The sequence below is a fragment of the Cynocephalus volans genome, chromosome 3 (genome assembly GCF_027409185.1).
Source record: "Cynocephalus volans isolate mCynVol1 chromosome 3, mCynVol1.pri, whole genome shotgun sequence".
Lineage (NCBI taxonomy): Eukaryota > Metazoa > Chordata > Mammalia > Dermoptera > Cynocephalidae > Cynocephalus > Cynocephalus volans.
In genome coordinates, this window is record NC_084462.1 from 32,763,030 (window position 1) to 32,779,332 (window position 16,303).

At 42.5% G+C, this 16,303-nt stretch overlaps 1 protein-coding gene across 1 annotated transcript in view; it reads right to left on the reverse strand.

Moving 5' to 3' along the window:
• CALN1 (calneuron 1) overlaps positions 1-16,303 on the reverse strand; it is a 469,391-nt gene that overhangs the window by 217,399 nt on the left and 235,689 nt on the right. Inside the window, exon 3 of the mRNA XM_063092119.1 lies at positions 12,904-13,047. Within this exon, the coding sequence (XP_062948189.1) occupies positions 12,904-13,047 (144 nt within the window). The remainder of the gene's footprint in view (positions 1-12,903; positions 13,048-16,303) is intronic.

A 16,303-nucleotide genomic window follows, 5' to 3' on the forward strand; every position in this document is an offset into this window, starting at 1 on the left:
TTAAATACATTAAAACATAAAAGAACAAAGAATATACATTTATGTTAATACATTTCAAATCCAAAAACACTGGGTGATTTCTGGATCAAACAGATAATCAAATCCACTAAAGTACAGGATCACTTGAATAGATTAGTAAATATGGTATAAACTAAATATTGTTAAAGATAAAAGAGTAAAAGAGTTCCTTATACCCTAGACATCCAGTATAACCCTGGTACTAAAAACCTGCAAATGGAAAGAAAAGACAATGGAGCAATTATTTTTACAGATATATTTGCAAAAACCTAAATAAAAAAATAAATAAAACAATGACTACTCAAACACAACAGGAAATCAAAAAAGAATCTCATCTTGACTAAGGAGGAATCATCCCTGAACAGTAAGTTTTTTAATTTTAGTAAATCCAATTAAGTAATGCATATCATCAAAAGTAAAATAATAAAAACCACATGATTATCTGAATACATGCCAAAAAGTTACTCAAAAGTCATTATTGATGTAAAAGAAAAAAAGGTAAACCAGCAATAGGATTGTATTATTAGTTTGTTTCTGTTGCTTATAACAAAATACTTGAAACTGGGTGATTTATAAAGAAAAGGAAATTTATTGCTTATAGTTTCTGAGACTGGGAAGTCCAAAGCCCATCTGGTGGTGGCAACAGTGACCCAGGGGTCTCACCCTGCAAGATGGTGGAAGCAGAGAGAGTAACCTCCTCATTCACTCTCTTTTTAAAGGCCTCAGAACCACATCCCTGACCACTATTACTAATCCATTTACTAGAGCACTGTCCTACAATCCAATCACCTCTTCAAGGCTCTACCTTTCAATTACCATGATAGGATTTACCCCCCTCTTAACAGTCACAGTGGGGGTTAAGTTTATAATACATAAAACTTGGGGAATACAATTCAGTTTTGGGGGGGACATAATTCAGTCTACTACAAGGATATGATCCTGTCCGTAATAAATATCCATCTCAAACAGCAATCAACGCCATTTGCAAGTTTAAACCCAAACTCTGGGGACATTTCCATTAAAGTCAAAAACAAAAGAGTGCCTGAAATTACCATCAAGGCAAAAATGAAAAATAAGAAGGACCACACATGGCACAGAGCCAGAAATTTCAGGGCACCTTTTGTGCATGGATCCCATGTGCAGTGGAACTACTCAGCTTTCTCTTCAATGCTCCTAAGTTGCTGAATAATCACCTGCTTGTAATTGCCTCTGGCCACCCAATTCTTTGCTTGGACTGGAAGAGGACTTGACTGATGTCCTGTGTCTATCTTTGCTAGAGCCTGGTCTTACCTGACCTTCATTCTGCACGAGCTAAGCTGGATCTGTCTCTACTAGGAAAACCAAGAGACCTGTGAACAGATATTACAGCTCAAAAGCCACCACCAATTGTCTGAGGACTCAGAAGCTGCCCGTCTCCAAAACAGATCTACCAAAGGATGCTTGAAAAGCATTGGGTGCATGTTCTCAGCAACACAGAAAATGGGACATCCTCCAAATCAGAAAAGTGACAAGACTGACTTGCATAGAGATGAGAAAGCATGTGGAAAACCTCAAAGCAGTGAAGTGGAAACTATACACTAGAGAAACAGAAGACTGAGGAAAAAGATGTAGAAAGGACAGCTATGGGGACAAACGTGGAGGCCACAGCCCAGGATCTAACCTGCACGTAGGGACAGAAAGGGGGACTGAAATACGTGGAGCAAAATCAGAAAACAAAAAGGGTCCAATGAATATTTTCTAGGAAGGAAACTGCCTAGAAATTGAGAGTGAATTATATTCCAACCACCACCACAACTTTGACAACACAAAGAAGAATACAGACTGGCGAGATCCTCAAACTTCCTAGATAATGATTACATTCTTAGAAAAATTAGATCACAAGGAATGAAAAGTAGGTATCACAAATTTCAAATACTAAAACCCCAAAATAATGGAGTAGCAATCATAAACCTTTAGAAGAAAAAGTTTAGAACCCAAGGTTTTCACATCTGATCAAGTTGTTGTTGATGTGTAAGTGGTGAGAGAAAGATAGTCTTAGATTTACAATATTAAGAATATTAATGATTAAGGTAAACTTCCTGAGGGGAGGAAAAAAAAACTTTTGTAAAGTTTATGCCAGAATAAATGTATATTAATTAAAAATAAGAAGCAGAAAATGAATTAAGTATTGCTGGGTATAAGTACTAAACACAGTCAAATGTACAGGTAAAATAAGTATTTCAAACATGGTTATAAAACTAATAATATCTTCAAGACTGAAAAATCACAAAAGTTGTAAAATACAAAAAGGAGAGGAGCTTATTTACAACAACCCTATATTAAAATTAACAAAAAATAGAAAAAGAAAATGGGAAATATTTAATTTCTCATATTCTGTAAAAAGTTTTTATTTTAATTTATAACTAGTGTTAGCTGTTAGAGATAAGTTCAGAAAAACTTTATGGCCGTTATTAGAGAGAGTTAAAGTAAGATATCTAACTTCCAAACACCTTAGGGGATAATATTAAAAACAAAAACAACACTGTAGTCGAAAAAGAAAAACTTAATTGTTAATTACATTTGATAACCAGCATAAAACAAAATGACAGAATTAAGACTCAACCTAAATGTTCTAAAATAAATATAAATAGGCTAAGCTTACCAATAAAAAGGCTCTCAGAATTATTAAAAATTAAAATGCAATGGCATATATTGTATAAGTTTCACCTCTAACAAAATCACAGAAAAGAATAGGATGTAGTACACCATGTTCCCAGAAGAAGAAACTAAATAATTGTGATCGGCTCCAGTGACCACTGCATATAATAGTAAATATTATGCAAACAGAAGCAAAAACGTTGTGTGGCAAAAATCAACAGAAGTCAAAGGCAACTCAAAAGCATTTAAAGAACATTTACACTGATAAAAGGTAAAACCCACTATGAAGGCAGACAGAGCACTGAAAATTAAAATCAAAACCATTCCAAGTAAACCCAGGAAGCAACATAACAGTAGTGGGAGACTTCAACACATCCCAGTAAATTATCTTGGACAAAATAACCAAAATAGAGGTACAGGGGAGAAAGGTAATGGGAAGATAACTTTTATGCATATACAGAAGTCTTATACCATAGAGACAATACCTTCATAAACGTTTGTCTTATTCTGGGTTACAAAGAAAATCCTAGTCAATAACAGGTTGTACTTATTTTCCATAATGCAATCAAAATAGGAGATTAAAATGTAAGCTAGAAATTTTAAAACTCCAGTGACTCGTAAATTATAAAATACTTTCCCATAAAATTTGTGGAGCAGCAGAAAGGATAAAAAATACAATAAAATATTGTAAAGAAAACAATGAAACAATTAAAACTACCAAAATTTGGGAGATAGTATTAAAGCTCTTCTCAGCAGCAACTTCCTTACTCTAGTTGCCTTAATTATTTAAAAATGAATAATTAAAACAAAATAAATAATCTATTGAAGTAACTAGAAATAACTACAAATAAGCAAAACAAAAACAAAGCAAACACAAAAACACCTACAATTAAGGGAAAGGAAGAATGGAAACACAGTAAAGGAGTCCCTTGTTGCTGGTCCATGTAGACTAGGGCCACAAAATCCAAAGCCTACAGAGACCAAGCCAGTCCATCAAAGGGGAGGAGGCAGGAATAAGACAATAAAGAGTGGTGGGGATTGTGGCACAAGCCCTGCCTGGAGGCGAGAGCTACTCAACTCCACCAAATCATTACAAGGAAGGAATGCCTGTCTAGTCTTCCCAAATTCTCCAATATTTTAAGAGAAGAAAGAGATACAGATTTTTAATGTGAGATTTTCTGCTTTATAAAATGGCATATGAGCCAAATAAAACATGTCTATGTGCTGTATTTTGCTGATAGGCTGATAGAAACTTCTGATTACTTCAGAATCTTATACTTCAGTTTAATCCAATTTCAATAATTTATATTTTTTCCTGAAAAATCTCCATTTTATGTAGATATTCAAATACATTAAGATAAAATTGTATCAGGTATTCTTTTGAAAGATATCCCATATTTATTTTTCAAGTTAGTTTATTTTAGTGGTAACTCTTAATTTAATATGCTATCTTTGTCAATTTATTGCTCTTCTTTTTCAAAGAAACAGCACTTGAATGTGTTCATTAATTTAAAAGGTTTTTGGTTTTTAATTTTCAAATTTCCAAGTGGGTGGGAGTCTTATCCAAACTTTTGTTATTGATTTCTGGTTTACTGCACTGCAGTCTATGAAAATGCCTACAATATTTGTTCTTTGGAATTAATTAGGTCATCTTCATGCCTAACACATAGCCATGGTTTTGTTAATGTTCCATAATCGCTTAAAAAGAAGGCTATTCTCTAAGAATACAAAATTTATATTACACACACACACACACACACTCTCATACACACATGTTCAATGTTGTCCAAATTCTGTTACTTAGTTTTGTCTACTTGATCAATCTGAAAGCAGTGGGTAAAATCTCCTGAAATAATTTTGTTTCTGCTCCTATTAACAGTATTTCTAAGAATTTTTCCTGAGACAAAAATTCTGCAATAAATGTGACATTCTAATAAAAAAGAAAAAGCCTAAAACACTTAAGTCATCATTTGTGTTGTTCACCAAATATTTCCAGTTCACTCCCTTCTGGGCATGTAGATGGATTGTACTTCCCAACACCCCCAGACATTAGGCATGGCCATGTGACTTGCGTTAGGTTAGCGAATGAAATGTGAGGGAAAGTGACAAAAACTTCAAGAATCTCTGTGTGATTCATGCGGCCTCTTTCCCTCACTGTAGCTATTACTGAAGCAGAGGCAGGCAGGCAGGAGCCTATTTCTACCAGGATTCCTGAATGAGGAAAACACAGAGGGAAAACCCAGCTGACTCACAACGGACATACAGCATGAATGGGGACTTCAATTTTGTGCTTCTAAACCACAGACATTTGTGGGTATTATGTATTACTGCAGCATAACTTAGCCTATCCTTACTGAAGAAGATCTGAAAAGAAAGCAGGCAATCTGCCAAGGGAAAAAAATGAATAACCAATCAGCATATGAAACATACTTCACCTTATTTATTTTAAAGCAAAATAAGCCTCCACTTTTCACCAATCATATTAGAAATGATTTTTTAAGTGATACTCAATACTGGTCAAGGTGTTCTAAGGCAGGCACTCTCACTCATGTCTTTTGGGAAACCTTTCCTGAGAAAAATGATATTTATGAACGAAGAATTTTAGCAGTTTCCTACCTTTCACATAGCGATCTCACTTCTAGGGATCCAGCATGGTTTCTGCTTTCAGGATGGTATAGTATGTGGTACCAGGGAGGAAACAAACTTCCTTCGTGGGATTCTGACATGGGTTTGCTTATCTCTAATCTTAAATGAGGTACTGGCCTCCTTGCCAACAGAAAACAGGAGGCTGGTGTCTATGGCATGCACCACAATTAATTAAATGTCATCTGTGGTTTCTTAGGATAAAATAGTTATTGAAAGCAAGGCTTTAGAAAACACAGAAGGCTCCTATGTTTGGCCTTTAAGGTAGCAATGATGACTCTAGAAGGACCATGAGGTAGGATGGCTGCTTTTGAATGCCCTTGAAAGAGAAAACAAGCCCAGGCCATTAAACTCTCAGCTCCATTCAAGACAGAGAACTAGAGTGCTCCTACAGCGGCCCTAACATAATCGCTTACTTTTTATAACTGCAGGAAAGGCCCCACATTTAAATGTGTGGTCTATAGAATTGTAAGTTAAAGTCATACACTCATCAAGTCTCTTATGTGAAATTTAGGGCCATGATTGGAAAGAAGTGGAACCTAAGACTTCGAATAGGGACTTCCAGGGGTATTCAGAAAATTGAATCCCCAAATCTTCCTGATATCTTCTCTGATAGCCCGCTGAGATCAGACTAGTTCCACCCAAAGACCATGAAGACCTGTAATCAACCCAGCTGAGGCAGTTGCCTTGAAAGGAAATGCTGATCTCTTCAAGATCTGCTCCCACAAGCTTTGCTGTCTCTAAACCCATGACTAGAATCAGATCAGCACTTCCCAGCAGGATAAGTTCCAAGTGTGATATGGGAGAACAGGGAGTTGCAAGATGTTGCTAATGTACATCAGTATAAACCTGGGGGACAGGTGTAATGATGGATTCCAGAGTGTTAAGCCAAGGAAGGCAGAATATAATATTGGATGAGGCTGCTTTTACAGAAATAGGTGCACAAACCAGAAATTCTGTTTTTAACATGTTGGCTTGAGTAGCTGGAACTGACTTGAACAGTCTGTTTAGTCACTAGCTGAAACTTGGATTCAATGTGGCCAGCTGTCAATCAGCTGAGATGGCGGACCTTTCCTGCATGACGTAGAGGAAAGAATTGCTTAGGGAGACAGGAATGTTGGAGGGGATTTGTTATGAATGCCCATCACCACCACATATCCCAGGAAGGCCTCAAGGACTCTCCCTTCACTAAATCAATGAGAAACCCAGAGACACTGTCTTCAATTCATACACTCTACTCTCACATGAGGATAACCTGAGAGTGGTGGAATCTTTCACCAGACCAAAGGAAAGCTCAGGAGAACCTTGTGTTTCTGGAGATGATTTGCAACAGTAACTGGTATTCAGACACTCATATGTGTTTAAAATATCGAGGCATTCATGACTCACGTGTGTTTGTACGTGTGTGTGGATGTAAGCGTGTGTGTGTGCGTGTGTGTGCATGTGTGTTCTGTTCAGTTGCTGCTTTAATGTTCTGCTTTCACCCTAAGTAACCTATATTCACTGAAATCACAAAAAGCATAATATATTTACAAGTCACATGGTTAAGATCTCAGATTCACGTGGCTCGTACTAGTAGCACGACCTGCACAAGTTACGTGAAACCTCTGTACTTCATTTTTCTCATTGATAGAACTCATTTATACTCATTTAACTCATGATAGCACTATGGCTGTTATAAGGACTAAATAATTAATTAATAAAATGCTGAGAACTGTGTTTGGCCCATGGTGAAGATTCTGCATGTATTAGCTAGTACTACTGTCACCCAATGCTGTCACTGGGGGCACGGTAAGCATTACCCATGTGTTACTTATCATTACCATCAATTACCCAGTTAAAACCAGTCAAGCCTACTCACGAGTGCAAGCATTTGGATGGATGTTTTCCCTTCATTGTTCTTCACCAAAACATGGACTTGTAAATTACTTCATGTTTTTAAAGTGATGAATTCCCTGCATTGAGGGGAATTCCCTGCATTGTAGGGGTCTTCAAAGGAGGAAACAGAATTGGGTTTGCTTTCCATTTCTCGAAGTGCGCCCTGGACCAGCACTGCTCAGTGTGTACTGAACCACCTGGGAATCTTGTTAAAAGGAAAATTCTGATTTAGCAGGTCTGGGGTGGGGCCTGAAATTCAGCATTTTAAACAAGCTCCCACATGCTGTGATGCCATTGGTCCTGGACCAGCCCTGGAGTAGTGAGGAAGGAGAGGTCTCTGCATCTGCGAACACATTGAGGGCCACCTGTTTTCCAGCAGAGGTGACTGAACCATGAAGGACACTGTCTACCTCCTTCATCATGTTCCCAAAGGAAAAACTCCTTCCCACCTTTCAGCCTTTTACCTCCCACTCAGAACTTCTTGCTCACTTGCTCACTTGCTCTGGCTTGACGACTTCTCTTTAGCCAAATATTTTTAACTTTTAACCAAAGATCTCCTAGTTGTGTCAATGGACAGATTGCTGCATAATATCCTGAGGCGATTGTTAAAGGATACGGGCTTCCAGGCTTTGCCCCTAGGGATTCTGATTCCACTAGTCTGTTTTTATGTTGTTTTTTTTTTTTTAACACACTCCTCCTGTATTTCTGATGTGGAGTCAGGTTTGGGAACCTCTGCTTTAGACTAAAAATCTGTTACACTTTCACCTGTCACCAGGTAGTTCCACTTCGTGCAGCCTACAGCTGAGCTGCATCCCTCATGTACAGGAAAAGATGTGTGTGTTCTGTCTCACAGAACCTCCTGCAAGTTCCAGAGTGTGCAAATCAGCTTGTTGATGTGTTTGCAGGTGAAGTGGAGGTGTGCACTGCTTGTGTTATGGGAAAACTGCAGGTTGCCCAATCAGGGAACCAAGATGTTGTGGGAAACTGCAGGTTTCACCAGCTAAATCCGGGTTCTTGGTGTCTTGAACAAAGAATTGGATGAGACACACCAGAGGTGAAAAGCAAAGGGCAGTTTTATTCAATAAGAAGAGAAAGTACACTCCAGAGAGGATGGAGCAGGCTCAAGAATCAGGGTGGCTCAAGAGCACCGACAGTTACATTCCCAGAGGGTTAAGTCCTCCCAGCTGGATTCATGTGGTTTGGTCATTGGTTGAGTCCCGCCAGTCTCTGTTGATTGGTACCTTAGCTGGTGGGAACTCATTGGTCCAACTTAATGGTGCCCTACATGGGGGCGGATCTCCCTGTCTGTCTGTATTTCCTGTGGCTGTGCATGCCTAGTCCTCAGGGAACTGGCCATATCGGCTATCTTACTGGCAAACAACAAGGTTTCCTCTTCCCATTCTTGTCCCTATCTAACTTTCCCACAACACTTGGATTTGAGCATATATCTTTTCTGTCTTCTAGGAGACCACAAATGAAAGCAGAAAAGTCATGTTAACATGACTACTCAGCAAAGGATGAGGACCCATAATGAGTGAGTAGCTGAAAGAGGGATTATGTGCATACATGGGCTGACCGTGGGGACACTGCTAACTATCACAGGTGCATGATTTTGCTCTTGTGCAGCTCAGTGGTGTGTCTCAAAATGAAGCAAAAGTGAATCTTGCCAACCACGAAAATAAGCAAGTTCACACATCATGGACACCAGATGAATCCTTAAATTGAAATGAACTGAACCAAATTCGCCATACAGGCAGTGGTAAACTAAAAAAAAAACTACAAACATGTTGAGAGGTAAGAAATGCATTTCAAAACGCCAATAAGTTTGTTAGAATTGCATGAGATTCTGCACTTTTCAAATCACAGAGGAAGGGGACGAGGTCTGCATTTGTTCGCCAGCGCAGGGGCACTGAGGGCATCTTGGGAGAGGACGGTGCACCTTAGGAAATGTAAGTGGGCCCTCACAAGTGCCCTAGGCTGTTGAGACGTCTCCTGGTTTGTTTGTTTCAGGAAATTATTTGCAAAGCTAGCTGGATTTACTCCAGATGACTGCGGTAACATGGCTGTTGAAACCACTGAAAACTCAGAAAGCAATCAGAAACATCCCTTAGGGTTTGAAGATATCAAGCCCTTATTTCCCAGCGAATGCCACAGGAGGCTCTGAGGGGCCCCAGCAGCTGCTGTGAGAACCTTGGAGATAAGGGGTGCAAATGGGGCATGGCCAAGCCCACAGTGACTCCGAAGAGCAGTTCTCCACCTGCTCTGGAGATCATTTTTTGAGTGACCAATTCTTCCAAGGATGGTACATAACTAATATCATGATGCACAGGAGGGAAGTCGATTCCTGACATGCAATGGATGCCTGCAACCCCAGACTTAAATATCTCGAGGAGCCCAGTGAGCAGAGCTGCAGGCTTCTAGAATCAGGGCTGATGAAGAGACCCCAGTGAAAAGCATCAGGAAAAGTGAAACCTGGTCCCCAGCTGGACAAGTCACCGCAGCTGCCAAGGCTGAGGAAACAGGAATGAACAGTGAGCACAAGGGAATGTGGAAAGTTCTCAGAAAGAAACTTTTCATTGATGGACCAAAGAGGAAGCCCTAGGCATTGGGCAGAAGTTGTGGGTTCTGTTTACTGAACTCTGAGTGATTCCACTCACGTGGCACACACATGCACACACCCACGCACTCAGTCCCACCACGAGGGCAAACTGGCCATAGGCCAGGAGAGCAACCCAGACCCTCCTGTCTGCCTTCCATCCCGTCTCTGGAACTGTCCACCTGAATCTGCGTCCAGGAAACCCAGGCAGATCCCCAATCTAGAGAGGCCACTGTTACATGTGTAGCTGGCAAGGCACCCTACTCCCAAGGAACCCCCTAAATGAAAACCCCATGCGTGTAATTACAGCTGGGCATCGTGCCAAAGGTAGGACCTCACTGTCAGGCAAACAAGCAGGAATCCCAAAGAGAGCAGGTCAGTGTGTGGATCAGCTGGGCTGCAGAGAGGCACCACCGCCACCTCTCCCTCCTGCTGCTGCTGGACACGAGGGTCTGTGTGCTGGGAGGCATGAGCATCCTGCAGCTGAGAATCCTAAGCCCTGCCTTAGATATTCCTTTTTTTTTTTTTTTTTTTTGCATTATTCACATAAAAGTCTCTGCTATTTCACATGTTCCATGCCAAAGAGAAACCTAATCAGGTAGGGCCAAATCTCTGTAGAGGATCCTCAGTTACAGAAGTGAGGAAGGAAGGACATAATTAGAGTCTGATTTTTTTAACAGAACAGCTCAAAAAGCCCTATTATGAGAAGGACACTGAAAAATAGTCAATCCACCCATACCTGGAAGCTAGTACCCCAGAAATTTCACTTACATCATGTACAAAACCCTTAAAGACATGCATTTTGACCTGAGTCTGGGCATTTTTCACATAGCTCTCTTCTCACTTAAGCATTTAATAAATTGTGTCGGCAATTCCTTTTGCCTACACTGCTGCATTATTTTAATATATTTTGCATGGAATCTTTGGTAGGCAACAAAACAAAACTTTGAAGAAGCTACGCTTCAAAAATAAATAAATGTGTTCTCACCTGATGGGTCACCGTGAAACGGCTGATGACGTGGGCTTTTGTTAAAGGAATTAATAGAAATTCTCCACAAGATTTGCCTGTAAGTTCTGCCTTTGGCATTGGAAGCCTAGTTTGATGAGTTGCAAGTAAACTGGTGAAACTTGAAATCTTTTAAACCGAATCCCACATGGAGCTTCTGCCTCGGTCCTGATGAGCTCCTGAACAATATCATTACATGAGGACCTCCAGGAATCAGAGGGGATTTGCAAGAATGTGAAATTCCCCCACGAGCTGGGGTCCAAAGGGTGCAGACACAGGACGAAGATGGACTTGGTAAAGCCCCTCAAATCTGATGGGAGTAGCACTCTCTCCCACAGCAGCCCAGCTCATCTGTATCAAAGTAGCTAATTCCATCTGTGTTTAGTCCATCTGACTAGGTTTTATTATGAGTTGTGTGTGAAGAATCAAGAGCGTAAAATCTTTTTAGTTCCGTAGACAGAGGTATAAGTTAAGATTTTTATTATTTTTAGGAAGAAATGTTTTTTCTGCAAATGTATTTCTGAAATGATGAAGGAAGCCAGTGGAAGAGATTTTGCTGTAAGATATGTGCTTTGCTTCAGCTTTTCAGAGATCTCTCTAAACTACAGAGCAAGGTCAAATGAGGCCTGCAGAGACATGGCGAGGACAAGCTGGGATGGCTTGCACAACTGAATGCCCTGATAAAACACGGCATCCTCACCAGAGGATGGATGTCTACACCTGCACTTAGTGCTTGGCACTAGGGTTCATGCACCCCATGGTCACCCTGTTGTCATCCTCCACACAAGCCCAGCAAGATAACAGGAGGGAATCATGCTCCTGCAACCAGCCTGCAGGCCAAGCACACATCACCCTACCACGACCTGGTCTTTCCCTCCAAAGAGACCTCTGCCCCTCTCCACTGGCTCCTGTTACATGGTCTATACTTCACGCTCTGCCCCAGAGTGCCAAAAGCCCACCGCTCTGGACATAATAAGAAGCCAAGGCAGGATCAAAATACCAGGAGGAGCACAGCCGGTTTGGGACAGATGTTGAGGAACAAACCTGCATGTTCCCTAGAGATTATCTAATGCAGTTGTTTTCCAGAACTTTCTAAAAACTGTGAGACTGTTTTCCCAATGAGCTTGTGTGAGGAAATTAGAATCAGTATCGTCAGGCCCCCTCGCCTCATATCCGGCTGGGTATGATTCAGCACATCCAATGTAAACAAGTTAGGTACGAGTGGTGTAACTGTGCATGCGTGCCCATATACTCCTTGACTCAGTGCCATTGTTGTGTACCTTTTGGTATAAAGGGCAGTGGCTCTGAACTATGGGCCAGCAGAGTTCACATTGAAATAAAGCATGTCTATCTGTTATCGGCCACCAGAATCTTTGTTCAACTACCTCACTCACAACCTGCACAGGATGGGGCAGAGAGGTCGGTGATACAGCCCGACAGCTTGTATGTAGAAACCCAGTACATAACACAGGCAGAAAAGAACCTGATATGTCCGTACAATGGAATATGATTTGGGAAACAAAGCACTGACACATGCTACAACATGGAAGAACCTCAAAAACATTACGCTATGTGAAAGAAACCAGGCACAAAGGGCCACACATTATATAATTCCACTTAATGAAATGTCTAGAAGAGGCAACTCTCTAGAGACAGAAAGCAGACTGGTGGTTGCTTAAGACTTGGGGGATACCGGGACTGGGAGGAGGTGGCTAAGAGGTGCGGTGCTTCTTTCTGGAGTGATGAAAATGTTCTAAAATTGACTGTGGCATTGGTTGCACAAATCCGTGAATATACTAAAAGACACTGAATTGTACACTTTAAATGAGTGAAATCTGTGGTATGTGAATTTTATCTCAATAAAGCCATTTTTTAAAAAAGAAGAAGAAAAAGGTGCTCTCTCATGACTCCACTGGCAGGACCTCCGTCCTCACCCTACTCCTGTAGTGGCCTCAAAGCCACCCCTCAGATCCCTAGGACTCTGTGGAATGTTCATCAGAAAACCCTGATCTAGTCCAAGTTTCCACTCCTCAAACGTAAACCAAGACATGAACTCACATCTTTTGATTCCAAGTGCAAGGCCCCCGTACCCTGGCCTCAGTGGGGGGACGGCTGTGGCCCTTACCGTCCATGTCCAGGCGCTGCATGATGATGGCCAACTCCACCTCGCTCGGCATGTAGCCCAGGGAGCGCATGGCCATGCCCAGCTCCTGCTTGGAGATGAAGCCGTTCCCATCTCGGTCCAGAACCCGAAAGGCCTCTCGGATTTCTACAAGGGAGAGCAAAGAAAGTCCAATGGTCACATGGCTGGTTTACTCCACTGAAATTATGGGCGATTGTCTACTGATAACTCCTAACTGCTTTACAAATCATGATATGTTAAAACCCTTTAATAGGATAAAAGAGAGGCCAAAGGAGAACAAAAGAAAAGAAATAAGAAAGAGAAGAAAGAAAATGAGAGGAAACAGAGGGGAGGGGATGGGGAAAAGAAAGGAGGTAGCTGGCCCTGAGCATACTGAGACACCATAGCAGGCACATGGCGAGACAGTGGTCCTGGCGGATAATCATGTTAACCAAGGACACCTTCTGAGCAAGAATGAGGATTAGGTTTCAGCTGCAAGGAGAAAACTGCCTCTTAACTGCAGCCCCTAGGAAGAAAGGATAATGGGATTCCCCTTTGCAGACACATTTCAGATCCCTGCTGCTGTACAGAAAGCTTTTTCAACCTCCAAGGACAGGAGTTAACTATCACACAGTTTTTATTTCATTCCTCTAATTTACAGGTGTTTATGACTATAAACAACCTCAGATCAATAACAGTGTCAGGAAAGCTCAAAAGGTGTCTTTAATCACTTTCCTTCGGGGCTGGCAGAGAACTCAGCTTTGCCATCAATAAGGCACATTCCCCCAGCAGGTGACCCGCCATCCTCCTGCCTGCCCCATGCCAGAGTTGCTCTGAATTCCACCCAGAGTCCCTTCCTCCAGAGCCCCCGCAGCTGCTAGCCTGAGCTGACTGAGCATTTCCAAACACGTCACACCCCTTCAACACATGACTCGGGGAATCTGAAGATGAGAGGTTTGCCAATCATCTCCGAGAAGCTTTGACTCTTTATCAATAAATCCAGTGCAAGCCCAGGTAGGGTGGCTGCCAACACCTCCCATGCCTTTTGACAAGCATTGATTACCTATGATGTGAGGAACATGGTATTAATACCACAGGGAAATAAAAATGATCCACTAGGCATCATGATTCTCCTCCACAGCCCCATACTCCAACCAGGGCAGTAAGTTACACGCAGAAACGTGCTGTCTAACCCATTTACTCATCACCTCTCAAAATATCTGCCTGTGCTTCTGACCTGTGAAACGCTCTTAATCAAACAGGCTTTTCTCTTTCCTCTTTGTATTAGTCACCTGTGGCTGCTGTAAGACAAACCTATTCCCCCACAGTCTGGAGACCAGAAGTTCAAAATCAGTATCACTAGATCGATATCAAGGTGTCAGCAGAACCAGGTCGCTCTGGAGACTCCCAGGGGAATCCACTCTTTGCCTCTTCCAGCTTCTGGTGGCTGCCAGCATCCTTTGGCTTGTGGCCCCGTCACTCCAATCTCCACCTTCTCCCCTGTAATCTCCCTCTCCTAAGAACACTCATATTTGCATTTAGGGCCCACCCAGATAGTCCAGGATAATCTCCCCATCTCAAGATCCTTAACTCAATCATATCTTCAAAGATCTTTTTCCAAGGTAACATTTACAGGATCCAGGGATGAGGACTCCAAATCTTTGGCGGCTGTTTTTACTACCCCATCCCATCCAACACTTCCACCTGAAACACCTTCCTTTCCTTTTTCTGTGCGAAGATCAAAACCCATCCTTCAAAGCCAAGTCAGGGGCCACATATTCCCCAACAATGTCTTGGCTCACCACAGCCAACTTCTCTCCCTTTCTGCCGACTGCTGAGCAGGTCGTTTGTTGCTTTCACACGACATCTGGCACGCCCCATCTAGAAACACCACAATCACACAGAAACCATGGCTTTTCCTTGGAGCTTTGAGCTCTGCAGCCTCTTCCTCCATCTTTGCACAGACAGTCCCTGACAACTCTATTTTTCAACTTTACGATGGTGCAAAAGTGATGATGCATTTGTAGAAGCTGTACTTCAAGTGCCCACATAACCATGCTGTGTTTCACTTTCAGTACAGTATTCAATAAATTACATGGGATATTCAACACTTTATTCCAAAACAGGCTTTGTGTTAGATGAATTTGACCAACTGTAGGCTGACATATCTTAGCACCTTTGAGGTGGGCTGCGCTCAGCTATGATGTTCTGTAGGTTACATGTGTTAAGTGCATTTTCAATTTACGAAGGGTTTATCAGGACAGACCCCATCGCATGTGGAGGAGCCTGTGTGCGTTCTCTGCCCTCACTCTGCAGGAGTCCCTAGATAGAGCTGCTCAGCAAATGGTGAGTCTGAGCAGATAAGGATCCCATATGAGTAGTAAATCCATTACCAGTACTACTACCGCACGCTGATGCTTTCCGTGAGTAATGTGGCTTCCAGCAGACAGAAGAGCAGCCCGCGAGCTGGGACCCTCGGCTCCCGGCCAGCCACAATAGCTAATTAGGTCTGTGGCCAGATCCGGAGTCTTCGGTTTGTTCATGTGTGAAATGAGCCAGGTTGGCTGTGAGGATCCCTTGGGTCCTTCCAGCCTCCTCCCGTGGGTCCGTGGACATTGATAAAATGCTTAAGAACAGGAAGGCTGTATTCTCTTCCATACCCTATTAATCTGCTGCTCAACCCCCTCTTTCTTTTCATCAGTGGTATAGAAACAAGGTTTAGTCCAGCCCACATTCTGAGTCAAGGAGTTGGTCTGCATTTTGAAGCGTTTCCCATCAGCAAAACATGCTCAAGATCGCCTAAAGCAGCCATAAGTTTTCCTGCCACATTCTGGGTGGCCTGGAAAGAGCTTAGAGCTGCTTAGCCTGAGGTTATGGAACAGTGTTCAAGGGCACTGGAGCGGAGACCGCGGCATCATGTGGCCTGAGCCCAGACTCCCAGATACTGAGGACAGGAGGATGCAGAGGCAGGGGCTCCTGATGTGGGAGTCAGCCTGCAATACAGCCAGCCCCAGTTTTGCCCTGCCACCTGGGGCAGGCTCCCCTCAGCCTCAATTTCCCCATCTGAAAAATGGGTTGGGTTGGATCCGTTTCCAGCCTCTGCTGCAGGGTTTTACTTTGGGACCTGGGACATATGTGCCATGGTAGGAATGTCAGGTGGCGGCAGTATCCACGGCTGGGGTCCCTGGAAAGCAGGTGCAGCCTGCGCCCTGGCATGTATTCTTTCGACTCCCCCGTCCCAAAGCATCACCTCCACTCCCATCCCTTCCAACTCAGTCCTGAACCCTCTAAGCTGCTGATATGATTGGACAGGGTAGTACCCTTCTGTTGACAGGGACCTCCCTTGCTCTTGTGGTCTCCCCGCGTACCCTAGATCTCACCAGTGAACTTCAGCTTGTTCCTC